General features: G+C 37.2%; 1 protein-coding gene across 9 annotated transcripts in view; it reads left to right on the top strand.

Annotated features, from left to right (window-relative positions):
* RBMS3 (RNA binding motif single stranded interacting protein 3) overlaps nucleotides 1-22,387 on the top strand; it is a 674,890-nt gene that overhangs the window by 126,246 nt on the left and 526,257 nt on the right. For 6 of the 9 annotated variants that reach the window (XM_087430659.1, XM_004419446.3, XM_087430658.1 and 3 more), the window contains exon 2: nucleotides 16,483-16,655. In XM_087430659.1, the coding sequence (XP_087286785.1) occupies nucleotides 16,483-16,655 (173 nt within the window). The remainder of the gene's footprint in view (nucleotides 1-16,482; nucleotides 16,656-22,387) is intronic. The other 3 variants (XM_014790089.2, XM_004419451.3, XM_014790085.2) reach the window with 1 other exon arrangement.

Here is a 22,387-nt window from a genome sequence, read left to right on the forward strand (position 1 = left end):
ATCAGATGTTAGCTCAGGGCTGATCTTCCTCACACACAACAAAAAAATGCATTTATATCAACCCCTAAAGGACAGACAGAATTATCTTTTTATTCTCTCTGCAGAAAAAATTATAAAATTACTGCCATATGATGAGGCAATCAAAGAGTATGCAGGCAAAAAAGAAGAGAGAAAATTATTTTTGAAGCATGTTAGGGAGTTAATATTGCTATTTTCAGCATTTTTTGAAGTTTATGTTATTTATCAGCTTTTTAAAATTAGTGAATTGTTGCAACTTGTTTTATCATTCTAAATAAATATTTATTTTTGTGACTAATTTTATATTCATAAATGTTATTCTCTTTTAAATGAGTCCCCCAAATTGTATAAGTTTTAGGCACTACAAAACCTGGATCTGTCCCTCTGTTGGGGAGCAGATCCTAATTTTCCTAATCAAGTACATAATCTTAACCTCTGATCCATTCACTCAGACCATTTTGGAGTTAAACATCTGCTATGATCCGACTGTTTGTGTCCCCCCTAAAATTCATATGTTGAAATCCTGATGCCCAATGTGATGGCATTAGGAGGTGGGGCCTTTGGGAGATGCTTAGATCGTGAGGGTGGAGTTCTCATGCGTGGGGTTAAGGCCCTTATAAAAGACACCCCACAGATCCTCCTTGCCCCTTCTGCCATATGAGAATACAAGAAGTCTGGGCCTGGAAGAGGGCCCTCACTGAACCATGCTGATCTCAAACCTCCAGCTTTTAAAATGGTGAGAACTAAAATTCTGTTGTTTATAAGCTACCCAGTCTGTGGTATTTTGTTATAGCAGCCCGAACAGAGTAACACAGCGTCTGTTGCTTTCAACTGTCATGGAACTCACTCTTTTTACCTTTAGTCATTTAGCTCTACTCTAAAATATTCTAATTCTCTAATTATTATAATTGGGGAATATCTTAGTAGTTTATATATTAGTGGAATATATTTCTATTCCCTAATATTCTATACCCCAATTCCAGCAAAAAAAAAGTTCCACTTTCTGCATAGCATAGTATTTGAGAAATATATTTAAGCAGATCTTTAAAACTGGTTCAAATCAGAGATATGTGGTTCAAATCAAAACTGCAGTAGAACATATGCCAAAATCAGGAAGATCTCAACATGTAATATTATTCCATTTAAAGAGTTTCAGGAATTATAAATTGTTTCATTCAGAAAAGTATTTTCAGAAGTTCACAAATGATCTTGAATTACTGCCAATGGAGAGGAATTGTCTATCATTTATCAATACTCTGTTGCCAGGAAAACAAATGTTAAATGATTATTTTTACTCCATTTTATGATGGATCACATAAGATGTGTTCTAGCTCACAGGAAGACCACCCACTGAAGTTTAAGTTTATGTAATGAACAAATTTGGAATGTCAATGATCATTTTTCTAATTTTTCCCAATTCCTCTGTGTCTTCAATAAAAAATAATCGGTAAGATTAGGTAGGGATAAGACATGGGGATATTGATTGGTCACTAGAACTAACATATCAGCTACAAGCATAATTTTCATTTTCATTCCATTCATAAACAAGTCTTATCTTTATTTGACCTGCCAGTGTATGATAAGTTGCTCATAGTAAATGGAACACATTGAATCATGCCATTTTCAGTCTTCTAATCAAAAGAAAGCAAGTGCAGAACGTGCGTCGTTTTTGTCATTATCTGTGTCCTCACACAAGATTGTAGGTTGTGTCCACAATAGAAACTGGCATCCAAGATTAGAGATGTGTCTGTCTGCCTTTCTCAAATTGCTAACATATGACACTAACTGGTCTTGCCAGAAGGCTTAGTACTGATTGAAATTAATGACTAGTGGAATCCAAATAAATAAAAGGAAACCTGCCTTTGCACATAGCACAGCCAGCCTCAGGGTGAGTGGACAGTCAACACTGTGGAATATTGTAATTCTCCAAACAGTGCTTCTTGGCCAGTGGTGGGTGTGCTATGATCTCATGCTTCTGTATGCCTAACCTTGGAGGCTTTAGGCATTAAGAAGGAGTTCTGCCACTGTAGTGTAGTTTACACTTCAGGAATCTTTACTTTCCTCTGCTGAAATCAGAACCTAATACCAGTGGATGCCTATTTACACTGGATAAAAAATGTTCCTGTGCCAAAAAATGTCTTAAATATGAGTCTACTGATAGATCATAACTAATTTGAGTAAAAGTCACCAGGCTGGTAGAGAAAGTTCTACATTGTTAAGTCCCTTCTCTCATTTTATTTTTTTCCCTGTTATTACTAAAGTAAATTTCTCCGATTCCTGCAAACCACAAGAAAAAGCAATCAAATTAATTCCATTTATTGTCTTGGAGAACTCTGGTTATAAAACTTGAACATTCCACAGTTCTATTCATCCTGATACTTAAAATGATCACTCTGCATAGTAAAATATGTTCATCTCTATTTATTATGAAGAGCATAACTTACAATAAAAGAAACAGACATTCTCATAAGAATTAGCATTGGACACAGGCACTGTTTTCTCTTACATTTTAGTAGTCTATATAAATATAGGCTACATTTTGGCACATATCAGGTTTATTTTTGTGTTGTTTCATTTGCTTTCTATTCTGTGATTATATGTGCTGATTACTCTATGCTAACTTCACCTGCCCAAACTGTACCTCTATTTTTGTATCTTTCAGATTTAAAGGAATCATTGTCACTGGTTATGTTTTATCTTTTAAAATATTTTCTCTTAATAATATTTAGTTTTATATATTATTGTTCAATTTACATGATGAATTCTAATTATATGTTCTGTTTTACGCATGTTGTAGCACAGATCAATTTTTTATTGGTTATCTGAGAATTAGAAGTCTTTGGTCTTTCCTTGGTATAACTTTTCTCTAATTAGATTCCTCCTTCAATTCAAAAGTCTGGACAGAAATTCTTAGAGCCAGCAGCTTCAGGAAGTCTATCTATAGAACAGAAGTATTTTACTCTATTTACAAAACTATAAGAAGCTGTAATTCTAGGCTGCTTTGCTGCACTGTACATGTTTTGTAAACTTGAACAAGTCGCTTACTCATTATCAGCCAAAGTTCTGGGTTTTGTAGGATGTTGGTTACAAGCAGAAAGTGTAATGTGATACATATGTAAGTGTTCTATATTATATATGTAAGTTAATATGTAAAGCTACCTTATTAAAATGTTTAACTCCACAAGCTATTAATTAGACCCATTTGCTGAATTAAGGAATACTTATAAAACTACTGATATTATGATATCAAGGAGGAAGCTTGTATCATTACTCCAGTGGTTAATGCTATACTTTTTCTTTCTTGATAGATACTGTCACAGTTTAATTTTTTATGATTGGTTGTCTCTGTTTTGATTCTACTTAGACGTGATTAAATTCATGGAGTTAATGGTCTGCCCTCAAAGAGTTTGAAGTAGGCCCTGAGTGTACAGCAAGGAATGATGACATAAAGATATCTTCTTTTCAAGGATGTCTCTTTTGGCTAATGAACAGGGAGGTTCTCTTCGAGTCCTATCTTCTTCAAGAAGTTCTTGTTTCCTATACGTCCCTCCATTAGATCATTAAAATTTACTCAATTAGTCTGCATGTCATTCTGCCCGTGCACTCTCTCGTGGTGCCCTCTGGTCCTAGGGGCCGGGATAGGGCCATCAAGAAAGTCTTACTCTCTCTTCCCAGGATATTCCTCACTGCTTCTTTACTACTCATGCATATAAACCCTTTCTTTTGTTTACATCTTCTAAGATGTTGGGCCATCCAATAGCATTTCACCCATGGTCACATCCATTTTGTGATACAGTAGAGTGCTGAAGTGGGCCACTTGTGAGAGCTGATTGCTAAATTCTCAGAAATTTTCTGAGCCAGAGGTTAAACTGTTAGCAGGTTAAAATCAGCCATATAGGAGTGTTTGTGTGAAAGGAAAGCAGCAAAGCTATACATAAGGGTTTTGTTTTGCTTGTGTTTTTTTTCCCTTAGAGATCTGGAATACCAGCACAGTACTAATTCTGAATTAGTTTTCTGTTTTGATCTCCACTCCAGCCAACTTGCCTTCTACTGAGTAGAGCGAGCACTGAGGCTTCTTTTGGAGAAGCACAGGAATGGTCAGTCTTGGAAAGCTCTTTTAGTGATTAGACTTGAGAAAAGGCTTTTATCTCTGTTTGCCAAGTTACACATAGGATTCTCCAAACCAAAGCAAAACAAAAATCATTCTCTGGAATCTTGGAGATGTATAGCAAGTACTTTGGAATGTATAAATGTATGACACTTCCCTTTTTACACTACAAGCTATTTTCTACAACTACCTTAGGGCACATAGCATACAACTTGTTAGAAATTAGGGAGATAATTAAACTGAAATAAACAGCTTAAGCAACTGTTTACCCACAAAATATCCTTGCAGGGCAACCATTTTTAAAAACCTAATTATTTTTAGTGTTACAAGCTATGAAATTGGTATAGATTATTTTTGTATATAAAAGTCCTTTTAGTTAAGTGCATGGACATTTAGTAGTTAGTGTGTTATTTAACCGATAAGCTTTTTCCACTGGCAATAAGATATATCTTATTTTAATGAGCACTTTCACAATTTATAGATATTTTCCCAGGATTTGTGTCTTCTAAGAATGACTTCCCTTGTGAATGTTTACGTTTGTCTTAAAAAAAGTTTTCTGAGGGTCGTCACCAGTTTATCTGAAGACAATTAGTATCAGTAGCTAACCTAGTACTAACTAAGCCTAATGTTTCACTGAAGAATGACATTTCTTGATTTATAATCTAGAGAATTTCAGTTTGACTAGCATCAATGGACTTTTTACTTTGTATTGTAAGATTTTAAACCAGGCACACCCGAGTTTGCTAGAACATTATTGTTCATGATAACAATGGGTGTTGTAAAAATGCTTTAGGATTTACGTAATAATAAGAGTGAGTTCCTGTAGAGTGCTTATCGTGTTGCAGGTTTTATTCTCAGTGCTCTACACATAAACACTCATTTGAAATGTTTAACAATTTCTTGAGGTAGTTATTATCCCCAGTTTTACACATGAAGAGACTGAGGCAGAAGTGGGTAGAAAAATTTGCCCAAAGTCATGCAGATAGAAGTGGTAAAGCAGGATTTGAACCTGGGTGAGTGGCTTCAGGATCTATGCTCTTGGTTGCTATGCAATAACAATAACACTTCCTTCTTGAGCTTTTGGAGAGTCTACCAATCACAGGCAAAAAAATGTGCTTTGTTTGCCAGTCTCTGAAGTTTCAATCACTTATTTAAAATGGACAAGAGTAATTTGGAGAAGGAAAAGCTGTACAGTCTTATTATTGGGGATAGTTCATTCTCTTGATTACGGAGAATATCGTTGGGTGAAAAGAATCCCCAGTAATCACACAACAAAGAAGATGCACCAGAAATTGAGTGTGTCTATACTATTTGGAAAATTCTCTAAGGTACAAAGCAGATTGACTTAAAATATACTGAAAAGGGAGTCCTCATAGAGATTTATAATTATGAGAAGTAGAAGTTTGAATGTGCAAATATCTCATGTTTCTGATTTGAAAATTATAATAAATTTAATAACAATATAAAATGTCTAATATTCATTTTATTATCAAATCATTTTTTTCTTGAACTTGAACATTAATTTATTCTAATAGTTACCATCCTATGGTCCAAAACATAATAAATGTTGAAAATATATTCACAGAAAATTATCTGTGCAAGTGCTCCTTACAATTTTTATAATGAAGCAATTACTTTGCACATATTAATTGCTGTCGCATTTTTGATCTGTGCTCTAACATTGTCTTCTTGAGGAAATTATTGTGTTTTATAGTCTAAATTTCTTAGATTTAGGACTTTCAAAGTGTAAGTTCTGTTCACATTTAATTTTGCTACATCAATAAAATATGAATGAATTGGCTAATAAAACAACACAACTATTTTATGTCATGGAATATAGGTTATTGTTTATGAATTTGCTGAATTGCCCTGTTAGTTCACTGTAAGAAAGCATTCTCCTTTTTTGCCTTGGTCCAGTTTAGACAGAAATGACATTGGTAGAATAGCATACTGCGTGGGGAGTAGAGGTGCTCTTCTTTTGGGCTGTGCAGGTAAAGCAGATGATGTTGTATTGAAAATGCAAAGCTTCCTTCCCAGGCAGGAAGCTTGTCTGCCAATGACAGAGACATTTATTCTGTACCACCAGTTTACCTCAGTTGATCTCTTTTCTTGGTATTTAGCAATTTTACAATATAGATGAAACTTTGATTATTGGTTAAAAACAAATAAAATACATCTGTTCTTCCCACAGATTATATTTTACTTCCTGGAAATCTCTTTTAATAATGTCCACTTTTGGTGAGGGGAGGTATCATTCGAAAAAGAGATTTTATATGCCAAAATCTAGATCTACTCAGGAGGGAGAAAAAACTTAATTAAGATCTCTGCTTAAAGGAGATTAATTGCACTTAAAAAAAAAATCTATGAATAGTAGCATAGAAATTGTGACCATTATTTTGCTCAGCACATTTAGGTACTATAGATGTGTAGTATGGTGTGGAGAGATGATGCCTTGTAACTATAAGAAAGATCTACATTAGCACTGTGCGATAGAACTTTCTGCAATGATGGACATGTCTATGTCTGTCTGTCCAATATAGCAGTTAGTAGCCATGTGTTTTTGAACATTTGAAATGTTGCTAGTGCGACTGAGGAACTAAATTTTTTATTTTAATTAATTTGGATTATATTTAAATTTAAATAGCTACATGTAACTAATGGCTCCCGTATTGGGCTGCACATACCTAGATTTAAATCTAGAATTAACTGGAATGAAGACTGCCTGGCTTTAGGTCCTAGATGTGTTGTAGAGATGCTGGACAACCTTGAAAAGTCATTTAACCTCCCTGAGTTTCAGTATTCTCATCCTCAATATGGGGATAATCATAGTATCTACCTTCAAAAGTTCTGAGATCATTAAATCAGTCAGTGAATACAATGCTCTTAGAATAATGCCTGGCATATAATATATGCTCAGTAAACATTAACTATTGCTATTCTTGTTGATTATTTTATAAACTTTTGTAGATTTTAATGATGTAGAAACTGAAAAGATATGGAAATGAAATAGGTCTAAAATAATAAAAGGAAAATGTCATGAAATGGGATGGAATTTTAGGTAATCCTAGAGGAATGTGAGAGATTTAGGTAAACAGAAAGTAATTATCGGGTGACCATATATTCCAATTTGCTTTGGATAGTCAGAATTTGTACCTCGTGTCCTGATATAATTATTAATGTCTCCCTCTTTTGCTCTCAAAAGTGTCCCAGTTTTTAAGATGAATTTTAGAGTCAACCTAGAATAAGATATAGGACTGCAGGCCAGGTATTCCAGGTGAGGGGAAGAAGATAAAATAAGGTACAGTTGCAAATGTGGCTATGGTGTGGCATGAAAAGTGAGTGAACCCTGGGAAACAGGATTAGATATGAGCTGGAGAGACATTGTGGAGATGGGGTGAAAGCCTGGATAAGGGAATTAGATTTCATGGTACATTTTATTTATGCTATTATTGCATTACTCCTGAGTCAACATAGATTCACTTTCAGAAAAACAAAATTCTGATGTAATTGGGCAAAATCATTTGGTGTATCAAAAAAGCCTTATATCATTTGGTGTTCTGATTAGCTTTCCACTATTGATAGTGATGTTTTTAAACATTGTTTAAAACAAAATGTTTTATTTCTATCACTCATTAGCTACCAGTAACCAAATCAGTAGCAAAATTGATTAATATAAAAATTAGTCAATTGAGTAGAAAAATGGTTCATTACATCTGTTTTCATGACTGAAGAAGAAAACTTTGAAAGTGTTCATTTAGTTGCAATAAAGTACTCTGCCAACATATTTTATGGTGGTGCCCTTTAAGCTACATCTATTGGTCTCTGTTCTGTTTAGGACAGCATACATAATAAATCTAGGGGAATTAATTGTTGGCAATATTAGTAGTTGTAATTTTAGGGAAACAGAGAATATTGAACTGTTAAACATAGAATATTTAAAAAAAAAAAGAAAAGGATCAAAAATAGAGATTACGAGGAAAACACCAAACTAAGAATTTAAGTAAATATATCTTATAAGGCACAAGAATGTGACTCAAGTGTAATTGTTCTATTCTTCACAAGAGTTCCACTGTATCACTGATCGCATTCTGAATTAAGATACCGATCGTTGGCTATCCCAGTGACCTCCATGAACAGTTGATGGTGACCAGTTCTGGATTTTCACTCTTTTCCCAGTGATTCTAAGAGCCCAACATATAAACAGACATTTGAGTTGATCTCTGAAATATTTCCCAGACAAACAGAATAGAGGTCCCATACAGGGATTACAGTCGCTTTTGGTATTTCTGGGGAATTCTAACAATTATTGGTACATTGTTAACGGATGTTGTAATTGCCACCTGGTGAACCAATCGTGGCTCATTTTTTGCAGAAGGAACCAATCATTATCAATATTGGAATGAGGCGCTGTTTGGGTTATTTTCAAGTGTAGACTTGACTTTTTAAACTAATGCCGTAAGCACCTCAAATTTTGAAGTGTGTTTTAATTTTATTTTTTCTTAAAGAGATCAAGAGTTGGCCAAAATAAAAGAGGTGTTGAGGCAAAGACCAGATGTCATTGGCATTTGCAGAATGGAGAAATCTTTATAAAAGGCCATTGGCATCATTTATAGCAGCACTCTTCTCGAGCTTGTGCGTTTGCTAATGAAATTGGTTTATAGGTGCTTGAAATGAACAAAAACTACTTTACTTGTGTTTCCAAGTACCATGAATTTTAAAATGTCCTTTAATATCTAAACCTCTGAATGGAATTCAATGACTTTAGATTAAGCCTATTTGTAAATAGCACAGAGCAATGTGTGATTATGCAATCTGCTGAGGTTTTAAAAAACTAATATTTAGAGCAAAAGCAAATCTCATCCTAACAGAATTTTTTTTGTGTGTGTGAGGAAGATCAGCCCTGAGCTAACAACCATGCCAATCCTTCTCTTTTTGCTGAGGAAGACTGGCCCTGGGCTAACATCTGTGCCCATCTTCCTCCACTTTATAAGGGATGCCGCCACAGCATGGCCTGACAAGCGGTGCGTCAGTGCGCACCCAGGATCCGAACCTGGGCCACCAGCAGCGGAGCACACGCACTTAACCACTATGCCATGGGGCTGGCCCCCCTAACAGAATTTTAATAAAACCTTGGTAGTGATTTGTAAATACCTTGAAACTAATTAGCCATTCCACCCACAATGATTCTTTCATCACTGCCTTGTTATTGCTTTTTGGTTCTTGATGAAAATGGCAAACCACAGTTCTAATGACATAGTTTCATCTCAAGAATAGTGGCTCCCATGCTTAAAAAAATAAATAATTGACTCTTGTAGCACACCCTTAAAGATAAATTACTCAAACTAAGACTGAGAGAGCAATGTTCATTTTAAGGATCTGCCTCCTGATGATGTTGGTGCAAATGATAAGAACAAAAAAATATTTATTGTGTATTAACTCTATGCCAGGCACTTATTCTACGTGTAATTTATATATTAAAGCCTCATAGCAGTCATTTGAGGTGAGACAATCATAATCCCTCTTTTACTCATGACTAGAGGTTTAAGTGCCTAGTTAGTGGCAGAGCAGAACTCTCAGTGGGCAGTCTGGAGCTCATAAGCACCAAGTTACCACTGTTGACAGCAGCTATTACCTAGACCAGTTGACAGAGAATATGTAAATGATTGCCTCTTGTGGGAAGTTTTGTCCTTTGTTGTTCATTTCCATCTCCGAGCTGTGGGTAGGAAAAGAGAAGTGGGGCAGGTTTTCACCAAACTCTATTATAAAAGGCATAATTGAAACAATTGTTTTCTATAGTCATATTCCAGATAATGGAGAGGCAATTGCCTCGCATAAAATTGCAAAGCTATAATGTAGGTGGTTCGTGCAAGTATGGCTAAAATTGCATGGCTTGCCTTAGATATTAATTTAGCTGCATTTATTATTACTTGCATGGACAATATTCATCTTCACCGCCATTTGAGGCTGTTTTGGACACTCCAGTGAGTGCAACGGTTCTTGCCATGTTCACTCTCTTGTGGTGTGTTCACACTAGAGGAGAGGTCTGCAGAAGCAATGTTATGTGGAAATTACACTGTCTGGGAGAGGAATCCAATAGCCTGCAGCAGCGATCTCCACTGAGCAATGGATTGCATGTGTACGTGCTAGCTAAATAATGTATGATTTAAGACAGGAATGTGGTTTGTATTCATTTTTGGATAGTAAAAGAGTTGGCATGTCAGTCCCACGGGAGACTTTATCCAAGGCTTTACCCTTGAGTGGATAAAAGAGTACAAATTCTGTTGCACTGGAGATGAATAAAAACAAATTGGGGAGACCATCAGCAGAACAGACTGCTGTGTGATGGAGTCCAAGGCTACTCCAAAACCACCGGACCAACTGCTTCAGGATCCTGCCAGCAACCAGATGCCGGGAATAGAATTGACTGCAGTTTGGCATCAAGGCCCTGTGATTCCCAGCCAAGGGGAATTGCATGCAAAAAATATTTAAAATTATCTTTGTAAAAGAGTTATGTTTTCAATCACAGGGAGAAGTGTGTTTCACATCTAGACTGCTGCAAGTGAAATGTGGCATACTGACATGTTAGTTACAGAGGGCGGAGACTTGGGGAGGTGAATGCTGTATGCATTTGTGGGTGAGAAGTTGAACTTTGGTTACGTGGTGGGGTTTTTTCAATGAAGTAGGTTTGGGCCATTGACCTAGTATCATTATTCCATGAGGGGTACTGTATTGGCCCTTCAAGGGGAGGGGCTGGATCTGTTTAAAGCAGTGATTCTCAACCAGGAGCGATTTCATCCCCCACGGGGCCATTTGGCAATCTGGAGACATTTTTGGTTGCCACAACTTGAAGGGAGGGTAGTACAACTGACATCTAGTGGTAGAGTGCAGGGGTGCTGTTAAACATCCTACAATGCACAGGGCAGCCCCTTACAACAAAGAATTGTCCTGTCCAAAGTGTCAGTAGTGCCATGATTGAGAACCCTGGTTTAAAATTATCTGGCTAGTGTATGTATATTACAACCTTGCCTTCAGACAAGTGTTCACTGAATGTAGTTTGACATTGTATAAAAGATGATTTTTAATGATTTACTTTGCCCTATCTATGTGTGAACAACATTAATGGGTGTACCAAATGCTTTCTGTTCAAACAAACAGGAAAACAAACAAAAAAACAACTCATATCCCTCTCCCATCTACCTCCAAAATCCGTAGTTGGTAAAAACACAAGCCTCCCTCCAAACCTCACACACAAACCACACATTCTACAAGAGTGTAGGAGGACCCGGTTGATTCACTTTTCAAACTTGAAAAATGAGGCATATTAACAAAGCACACTAAATGAATCAGCTGTTTAGGATGATCTACAAGCCAGTTCATTTTCCTGTTGTTAGATAACAAACCATGAATCTTGACAAATGAACCCACTTGTTTGACATTATTTGGAAAACTCATAACACGCTTAGTTCTTATGGTCACTTCCCCTTTGAAATTAAATTTTAAGATGAACTTCATTTAAATTCTGATAGAGGGAAAGGGCTTGTTAACTTTCATTTTGACTGCGTGTTGTTTATCATCATCATTCTTTTCTCGCTTATACTTGGATGCACCAGAGCTTCTGCCAGTGTCATCATCAACAGTTCACAAGGAAGCCGTCTGAGTTTACTGGTGCCCATATCATTAAGAGGTGAAGTTCTGTAGTGTTGTGGGGGACCACATGGCTTCCGGAGTCAGACTCCCTGGGTTCATATTGGGGTTCTAGCTGTGTGACCTTGAGATGGTCATTTCCCCTTTCTGTGCCTCAGTTTTCTCCTTTGCAAACACAGAAGAATATTATTTGCCTCGTTGGGCTGTTATGAAGATAACACATTAGATGCTTAGCAAGCACACAACAAATGTTGCCTATAATTATTACAATCATTATTTTAAGAATAACATCTTCCAAAATGGATGCCAAATCATTTTATTTTATTTCCTAAAGAGGACACTGGTACTGATCTGCTGATTTAGCAGCCTCAACATGCGGTTAAGAGGGCTTTAGCCTCCATCCCATAATCCCTAACAGACCCTCCCAGCAATGCCACCATGAATAAACATCTAAGAAAAATCTGCGTACTTGCCAAGCGTATGCAGCTTCTAGAGAAGTCCTCTATCTCCCTCCTTCAATCGGAGTGCCATCTGAAGCCCCTCTTCTGAAAATCTGTCGTTTTCTACTGGTTCTAACCAAGTTGACGCTGCAAATTCATAACACTCCCTTGTCCTGTTACAGCACGGTGTTATAGTGTTAGGTAACCCCAGACCGTAAGTCGTCACCACTCTTAAATAGGATTTACAAAGTGTGGCCTTGAGCAATATAGCAATGTCAACTTTATCTGAAGGAAAATAATTTTTTTCTACTAACGTTTTAATATTTCTTTCTTAGTGCCTGAAATGATTTAAAAGCTAATCAATGATAAAATTCCAAATCCATCTAAAGACAAAGAATTGAGAAAGGAATCAGAACCACTTTTAATCAGGAAAGTGGCTGCTGTGACCCATCAACCCTAAAGATTATTGATGTCCTCCCTCCATTTTTTTTAAGATGCTGTAGTTTGGTCATTTGTCTTTGGCAGACAGAGCATACAAAATCGCTTTTGCTTTTCACAAATTAATTCATTTAAGCCTGTGCGTTTGTCAGACATTCCGGGAACCTTCTGCTAATGTTTTGTTGATTAAAGGGTGTGTATTTTGAAAATGAGTGGAGAGGTAGGAATTTATAGTTCTTAAAACTGAAGAATGATTTACAATGCAGACTGCTACCTGAATCGTTCAGTGTATCATCAACAGATAAATGAAATATTAAGGATTAGCAAGAGTGCCGGCACTGGATTTTAAAATCTGTGGATTTATTGGTTCAATAACACTGAGAAAGTCGACCGCTTTCAGCAAAATTTCTAGAGCTCACAAACAAGAATGTGACATAGAAAACCACCTTTGATTGTGTACTTTTTTCAAAGGGCTTTTGAAATATGTCCTTTCTTCACAAGACTCTGGTGCTTCCACTCCTATTTATAAATTACGTACCTCATCTCCATGCACACAATTTCCCTGTATACATCCCAACTTTGATTTGCTTTTGAATGTTTTGTTTAATTTTTTCCCAGTGAATACCGTGGGCCCTTTGGAGGGCACATTTATTGTTTTAGGCACCACGCAATTTACTAAATGGTGTTCCTGCAGTGGAAATGCTCGCAAAGACCCCTGGGGGGAAAAATTAAGTAAATATATATTGATCATCCTGTAGTTGGTGCTTTCTTATTTTATCAGTCAAGGGCTCAATCTGAACTGGTCCATCTGATTTGTGATACATAAAGCTGGAGACATTTTTCTGGCTCCCTGGTGGTTTTAAAGGCTAGGCAATGGGAAAAACTGCTTTAAACAAAGCCTCATTTTAAAAGAAGCCTGAGTACAGAATGGAATTCAAAGAATTTGGAGAGAGGGGAGGTGAAAGTGGTAACAAACAGCTTTTAAAAAGCCCTGGGAAATTTAAGAGCATAAAGCACATAAGGGAAGTAAAAGATAAATCCCATCTGTGCCATGGTGAGATACAGACACCAGGACGCTACTTCAGCAAAGATGGATGGAACACCTATCAAGTGCAGGGCTTGTAAAGAGGGAGAACTTAAGTGTTATGGGGTGTCTGAGGAGAGAAACAGAATTCTTAGGTCAAGAAGGAGTAGTTTTCCATGCCAGCCAAGAAACTTTATGCAGATATTAAATTCCAAAAGACAATGAATATATGTCATGTTATCCAAATATTGGGGACAGAAAGTGTTCTCCTGTGTAATTCATTTAAAAATTCTGTATTAAAATTGTTGGTAAGAAATTCAGTAATACTAAAGAAATGGTTGGGGAAAATGTTTATTTCAAAGAAGGGAGTTGGAGGCTCTGGATTTTTCTGCCATCATATCTGCTCTCTCACCTCCCCATTCCTCAAGCAAACTACCCAATACACTCTGGACCAGTTTGTGCTTGCATTTGACTATTTGGCTTCTTGTTTCCTCCCCGCACCTCCTCCAGTTAATAAGAGGACAGCATGAGGGAAGGGAGTCCAAATAGAAAGCTTGAAGCCCTTCACATAAGAGGTGGTTCAGACCCTGGCCTAGGGAAACTGGGAATTTAGAGGAAAGGATGATTCTAGAAACCTCTCAGAGATTTTGGTGGCTGATTGTATTTTGAGATTTAGGATTAGGGAATAGGGGAAGCTAACACCAAGATTTCTAGCTTGGAGGCTGGAAGAATGACAGCAACACCAAAAAGATGTGGGGTCATTGTAATGGGTGGCTGGTGAGGGGAATTGGGAGATGAAGGTGCAGATCTAATGAGTTGTATCTTGACTTGTTACATCTAAGAGGCAATGTGTTATAGCCAGTTCAAAATATGGACGGGGGCAAATCTGAAATTCTGCAAGGTAAACAGACTATTAGAGCAAGAAGCAAGGCTGGATACTGCTGAAAATTGGCCTCTTGTCTCTATGAGCTAAGTGCTATGTTCATTCAATTTTTATTGTACATGATGTAGCCTAAGTATTTATTAAGGACTTGCTAGCTGTTTGATAAGTATACACCTCTCACCCCTGATAAAACAGCTAATGAGTCTTCAAGTTAAATCTCAGCCAAAAATTTCTCCACTGGAATCTTGATGAACGTGCTCCTTGCGCCTTTAGGTAACATTCTGGGTTATGGTTGAGAATATCTAGGATAGTTATATAGACTAATATCACTGACAAGACAGACATGAACCACAAATATTATCATTATTATTATTCTTGCATTTTTGCTGTTGCTAACATTTATTGCACACTTACTAATTTCCAGGAACCATTTTGTTTGCATTAGCTCATTGAGTTTTTGTGAAGACCCTATGACATAGAAGAGTACTATTTTTGTCCTCCTCATATTAATGAGAATATTGAGTCTCAGAGATGCTAAGGTACCATCCAAAGGTCACACAGCCAATAAGAAACACAGCAGGGACTCAAACCCAAACAGCCAGTATAATTTTAGAACTTTTGAAGATACACCTGTATGAAAAAGATATGAAGTATAATGAGTAATGTATCTACTAAATCTGGCATGTATAATTATAAAGACCCTCATCATTGTATATTCCAAGTTACTGGCGATCATTTTATCATTTCCATTTTATCATAAAATAGTGTGACAGGTTAGAGGAGTGGTTCTCTCCTGGGGGAGATTTTCTCCCCAGAGGACACTGGGCAGTGGGTGGAGACATTTTTGGTTGTCACATCTGGGGGATGGGTGCTACTAGAATCTGGTGGGTAAAGGCCAAGGATGTTGCTCCTATCCTATAACGAACAGGACACACCCCCACAACAAAGTATTATCTCGTCCAAGTTGTCAATAGTGCCTAGATTAGAATATTTTTTTTCTTATTTAGAAATTTTTTTTTCTTTTTTGGGGAAGACTGGCCGTGAGCTAACATATGTTACCAATCATCCTCCTTTTTTCCATTTTTCTCCCCAAAGCCCCAGTAGATAGTTGTATGTCATAGTTGTAGATCCTTCTAGTTGCTCTATGTGGGATGCCACCTCAGCATGGCTTGATGAGCAGTGCATAGGTCCACGCCCAGGATCCAAACCAGAGAACCCCAGGCTCCTGAAGCAGAGTGCACGAACGTAACCACTACGCCGCCAGGCTGGCCCCCCTGGATTAGAGTATTTTTAAAGGGGATCTTGAGTATGGAGAGAACGGCGGCTCAGTCCCGCGAACAAAGGACATTCACCATGAGATGCAGATTTGGGAATGGGGGAAAGAGATAAGATAGGTTCATTCATTCCTTCATTCGTTCATAGAATCACTGTTTATAGAGTGATTTCTGTGTATCAGGAAGTGTGCTGGAGAGTAATAGTGAGGACAACAATATGAAGTTTCTTTAGAGAAAAGGAAGACACAAGGAGTAGAGGCAGACTAAAGATGTTTGGCTGCTAAATGTGAGCGAGAGGCAGAGCTTTGGTGCCAGGAGGGAACTGTGTTCTTTATCGGTGAGGGAGATAACATGCTACTTTACAAGTCTAAAGAAAAGCACAGTAGACAAACTCAGAAGCCATATGCTAGTGTCAGGAGTACCTGAGAACTTCTTTCTGACCCATTTACAGCTAACTTACGCTGATCCAAATGCAGAGCCAGAGCGGGGAAAGCAAGTGATGTTCTCGGAAGTACACAGAGTAGTGATATAAATATGTGTGTGCATGTGTGCGTTGGAGAGGCCGAGAAGCTTGCATTGCTTTCAAGTTGCTCTGCTGGCCTGTGAATAGGTGCTGGCTTTGTTTTTCAAGTAACAGCCTTTTCTGTTTCCAGCAGTCCTATGCACCAGCTCCCCACCCCATGGCTCCTCCCAGCCCCAGCACAAACAGCAGCAGCAACAACAGCAGCAACAACAGCAGCGGGGAACAGTTGAGTAAAACGAACCTGTACATTCGAGGCCTCCCACCAGGCACCACTGACCAGGACCTAATCAAGCTGTGCCAACCGTAAGTGCCCTTCTGCTCTCTGCACTGTTTCTAACCCATATACTCGCCCATGTGGGCTCAGTCCACACAGGACTTGATTTTGCACCCAATCTACCCATTCATTGGTGTCTCAGTGAGGAAGACTCTGCTGTACAAACAGGACTTAAATTTGAGATCTGAGTTCAGCTTATTTTCAGGAATGGAATTCGTTTATTTTTTGCTGTGGGAGTGGAGGTTCTTGAGTAGATATATGGGGGAGTGCTGACTGATATGCATGTATTGACCAGAAAGATGATGAGCAAGCATTGAGATGGATTCTCAAACTTAGTGGCTGGTAGAATCAATGGGGAATCTCATGAAGGAATCTGCTTTTTTGAGAAGTATTAGTGAGGGGAATCTCAAAAACTCAGAAGCAGTGGATTTCAGGGTGGTTACCTCCTGTGTGGCAAAGCTTTCTGACCAGTTCTTGGTAAGTGTAAATTCAGCTGGGATCAGGTAATTGGGGGATTATAAGGCTAATCCTCTAGCTTCCTTGAAAATACCAACTCCTAAGTCCAGGGAAGCTATTTCCCACCAACGCCGAGAACTGCACTCATCAAGTAGTTGTATATTTGTGAGGAAATGTGGTAGTGATTAAATGCCCTTCCAAAATGTCTTCATTAATCTATTATCTACCAACACTTATGTTATGAACTTTCTTATTTCTGTGCAAATAAATAGGCATATTTAAGTTTACCCTCCAAAGTTAATAATGGATAATGAATTAAAAATCATAGACCTGTATTTTTAGATTGCTGTCTGATTATTTTCAAAGCACTATCAGTACAGCTATTTGTCATTTGATTGTGCCTTAGCTGGGTATTCTTAAATTTGGGGAAACTATTACTCAATTTTTCTCTCTTTTGCAATGCTTTTACAAGAAGGTTGAGAGGATATTTATTTTGTAAATTTTCCAACCTCTAAAATACTGGAAGAGGAAAACAAAGCAGACGGTATTTATTTGCTTTTGTTCTGGTTTTTAAGATTGGGAACAAATATCAAAACAACAGGAAATGGCCAATAAACCAAAACACAAATACATAACTATATAATCAGTTAACAAGGCAGTATGTGGATTACGGTGGGGGCGCCCTGTTACTATTGACTGTCTTGATTTGTGAAGGAGGTAAGGCAGAACATTGAAAAATAAATATTTATTTAAAAGCACTTTAAAAAAAGAAAGAAAAGTGCCAGGGCTAAGATATACAAATCTATGTTAGGTTTTGGTCTATAAAATGTTGAGGTTGAGAATTGGAAGGTCAATAACTCAAATTTTTCTTGTTGCTGTTAGAAAAATCTAAACTGTTAGAAAAGTAAGGCCTTTGAACATGTGAAAGATTGCGGACTTTACATTGGAAGCTTCAGATGAAGTTCTCCTGTAAAGGATGCTGATGTGAAAAAGAAAGATGACTATTACCTTTGATTTGCATATGAATCTCATTCATAAAAAAAATATTGGTGTGTATTAAGGAAAGAGTCTTTCCCATTGCTCTGTACTACTCAGAGAGGTTATTGAAACACAGATTTTTAGGCCCAAGAGACTATGATCACTAGGTCTGGGGTGGAGCCCAAGAATATGCATTTCTAACAAGCTTCCTGGCATTGTAAGCACTGTGGGTTTTTCGAGAAGCACTTCTCTCTACAATAATATAAAGAAATAAGATGTATTTCAAATGCATAAAGTTTCACTTAACATATGAGAATAGTTGAGCTGAAATCTTGTGTATTAAAACCTGCTCAGCCACTGTGTGATCTTAAGGAAGATCATTTACTCTCTTTGAGCCTCAGTTTCCTCTTGTAAAAGAGTGCGTTGAGTTTGATTATTTCTAGGTTTTCCTGTAGTATCACTGGTGTGCTGGAGCTGCCTCTGACTACTGCACTAGAGCCAATTCTTAAATATTCAGGAATTCTGTGAGTGATTTGTTACAGACTCAGTGTCTTGAAATCAGCCGTGGTGGGAGTATTTATATCACAGGAACCAGGAAGCCCTACAAATCGGGGCTTTTTAAACTTTTTTTGGAGAGCTGGTTTATGAACATACCACTGAGGTAGCATTATACCATGAATTTCTGTGTCAGTGTCCATTTCTGCAAAGAATGTTGCCAGAAATTTATAAATGGAAAATGTTACCTAAAAACCTGTACTGGCATTTTTAACTCAGGAAAGAGATGTGGTGACACAGAAACTTTGTTATTGAAAAAAGAGGTTTTGTTAATGTTTCTTTTGTGCATTTGAGAAATTTAAAGAATGCTTAGTGAACAGACGGTGATGGTAATTTGTTCATATTAATTTTTGCGTGGTAATTAGATCTGGCCCATGTTATTATTATTGTAAAAATATTTTTGTCTTCCGGCTACGGAAGGGGTCTGGACCTGGGGTTTATTGCTTAGACTCATTTTCCTAGAGAATTTTAGAGAACTGGTATGATCGAGCAGCACAATGTAGTGGAAATAGCTGTGCACTAAGGGATTTGGGTTTCAGTCCTGGCTGTGCCATCAACTGGGTATGTAGCCTTAGACAAATGACTTGTCCCCTCTTAACTTTGCTTTCTTTCGTGTATAAATAATGTGTCTGGTAGTTTTTTAAACTTCTTTCACTCTAAAATTCTGATATTTCATCGAGGACCTCATTTTTTAGCAGTAAAATCTGGGTCACCTTTTATATCTTTTACCAATCCATTTTTGCAGTGTTGGCAGGGCCACAACCGGGACTGATTCAGTGGCACAAGTATGACCTGATGGCTGGAGATGCGTTTGGTAAGAGACCAATGTAGGTCACTAGTAAAATCCTGTTTCCTCTCTTATAGTGTTGGTCTCTTACATTGCTCATGACTATTTCACATTAGCAGTCTTCCAGAGATTCAAATCATTTTGCATTCCCTTTACTACTCCACCAATTTAAAATAATTTCACCTATAAAACAGATAATATTTGTAGGTTTAAATGAACTTGCCATCAAGATATGTTTCCGTGTTTATTCCTATGAAATTATAGGTACTTTAGAGTTAATATTTCCTTACATTATGGGAAATGCAATATTTGCTAATATCCATAGTAATAAAATAAGAGAAAACAGAGATATACAAAAAAGGCATAGACTTATCAAATTATCTGGTATTAGAATACAATATCCATATTAATACTAATGAACAGCAAGAAAATGATATTAAAGAAAAGAAATTACATTATTTCTCAATGTATAATCTGAGAGGAAATTCTTATTAAGGGATTCCATTCACATTCATCATCAAAGCTCCTATGTTTGGATTCAAAGTAAAATCAAAGAAAAGAATACAAGACTGAAGAATAATAGACATTAAGAATGACTTTACTCTGTGGAAAATCTCTCTAGTTATGCCTACATTTTGGATAAATACATTGCATTGTGTGTCTTTTAGGAAATACAGACCTGGTAATGTCTTTATCCTGAGAAATCTCAAGGAACTTTATTGTATTCTCAATCAAGAAATATTTACAGAGTACTTGTGTGGCATGCCAGATACTATGCTGAGATTAAGTGGTGAGTGAATTTATACAAAGGCCTTGCTTTAGCAGAGCTTATATTCTACTAGGGAAAATAGACATCAATTAAATGATCATATGATTTGATATCAAATTGCAACTATAAATGCAAGAAAAGAAAGGAGTATGGAACTAGGAGTGTTTGTAACATGGGATTAGACCTGGTTAGGGCAATGAGCAAAGGAATCTCTGAGGAAGTGGCAGTTGAGGTAAGATCAGAAGGAGGAATAGGTTTAACTATTTAATTTTTTTAAATTAAATGAAGTTTAAATGAAGAAAGAAGGGAAGAGCTTTTCAGGCAGAGGGAACTTCATGTGTACAGAACTAATGGCTGAAGAGAGCATGGCAAGGATGAGGGGCTGAACAAAGGGCGGCGTGGTTATAGCAGAGACAGGGAGGTGGAGTATAGGGCGAAATGAGCTGGAAACATGGAGAGGGATAAGGTGATCCCTTTGAAGATCATGTTAGGAGCTTTGCTTTATCCTAAGAGCAATGGAGGAAACCATTGATTTGTCATAAACAGTAAGGTGACATAGTCAGATTTTTGTTTCAAAAAAGATAACTCCAACTGCAGAGTGGCAAGAAGGGACCCCGTGAGATCAAGGGACAATCAGAGTAGGAACAGTTGAAAAGAAAGCTGGAAAAAGAATAATTTATGGTCATAGAAGAGGACATGAGAATTAGTAATTGTGGTAGTGGAACAATTATGGGTAGTGAAAGATGTCTTTTTTCATATGCATTTGTATTTCCATTAAAGAACAAGGGCTTGAAAGACAATCATTCAAATGAACTCCAAAGAAACAGTGAAGTAGGACAGAGTAGGACCCAAATCAATTGATTTTTTGTTTATCTCTTTTTCTTACCTTGTCATGAATGGGTCATCAATATACTATTAAACAGTTAGTGGCTGCACTATTAAAAGCACTAAAGGCAGAAATAATGAAAACTAAAACTCCAACTGATTATACAATTATATTCATGGAGTGGCTTATCAGTTGGAGACCATGGGTGGAATTCTTGGATTATATACCCTTTCTGCTTATCTCGAGAGGTGACATAAGTGGGGGAAGATAGATTTGGCTTAATAAAGAGAGAGAGCACTGTAAATTTTTTGGACCAAATAAAATTTTGGTGGTGTAATGATTTTCACCTATTAAGCTATATTTCCACCCTCAAAGAAATTGATAACTTGTATTATATGATTGTAAATATGCCCTGGAAACACACTGAGATTGTTCTTAAAAAAATAAAACCATATATTTAACATAATGGACAGAATTTAAAATGGAAAAAAATTATTAGTGTGTTTATATTTTCCACATCTGCAATACCTTTCATCTAACCATCTTCAAGACTTATAAATTTTAATTAATACAATGCTCTCAGAAAGCCTCAGCTGGACATTGCCCCCACTTCCCTGTGATTAGCTAACTGGAGGTAATGACAACATTGTAGGTCCAGGGTGAATTGTTCTTCTGTTATAAAGTGAACACGCTGCTAAAGCCACTTGAAGCAGAATCAAGGAAAAGGAGGGAAACTCTTGGGTAGGCACATACATATTTCCCATCATCACCAGAAGACCAGAAAGTCGGCTGTCCTGCCCTTCTTTTTCCTCTGTAAATGTTCTCCTTACTCAAGCTATGACACCCCAGCATTGCTCGCTTTAAAGTGAACCTGTAAATGTCACTTTAACATTTAACGAGAAAAGAGAAATGCCCACAATGAAAAGCCAGGGGAACAAAGTAGGAGTGTCTGTGCTCAAGAGCTGAAGGTCTGCCCAAGCTAATCTCCCCATCTTTTGCCCAACCCTGTTGGATCTCCTTACAGTCTGTGCTGAACACTGAATGGTAAGAGCAGACTCAAGTACCATCCGGGCTCCGAGTGCAGGGTCCATTATACATAGTGTCAGACAGTTTTGACAAATGCACTGACACAATCAAACTTCTTATCAATTTAAAAGTAACCTTGTCACTGTAATCTGTCAAACTGTTCAGATACAACTAAGGGAAAACAAGTCATTGTGCACTCCAGAGTAACCAAATAAATAAGAAAAATGTGACTGGAAATTTTTTGGGTTCTTGCTTACTGTGTCAATGAAGATTTAAGAGTTCCCTCTAATAAGACCGAGGAAATTTATTAGTAGCTTTCTCCTGCAAGTCAGACTCAAATTACGCAGCTGCCTTTGAGGTGTCA

Source organism: Ceratotherium simum, chromosome 5 (genome assembly GCF_057802395.1).
Source record: "Ceratotherium simum simum isolate JZ-2026a chromosome 5, ASM5780239v1, whole genome shotgun sequence".
Lineage (NCBI taxonomy): Eukaryota > Metazoa > Chordata > Mammalia > Perissodactyla > Rhinocerotidae > Ceratotherium > Ceratotherium simum.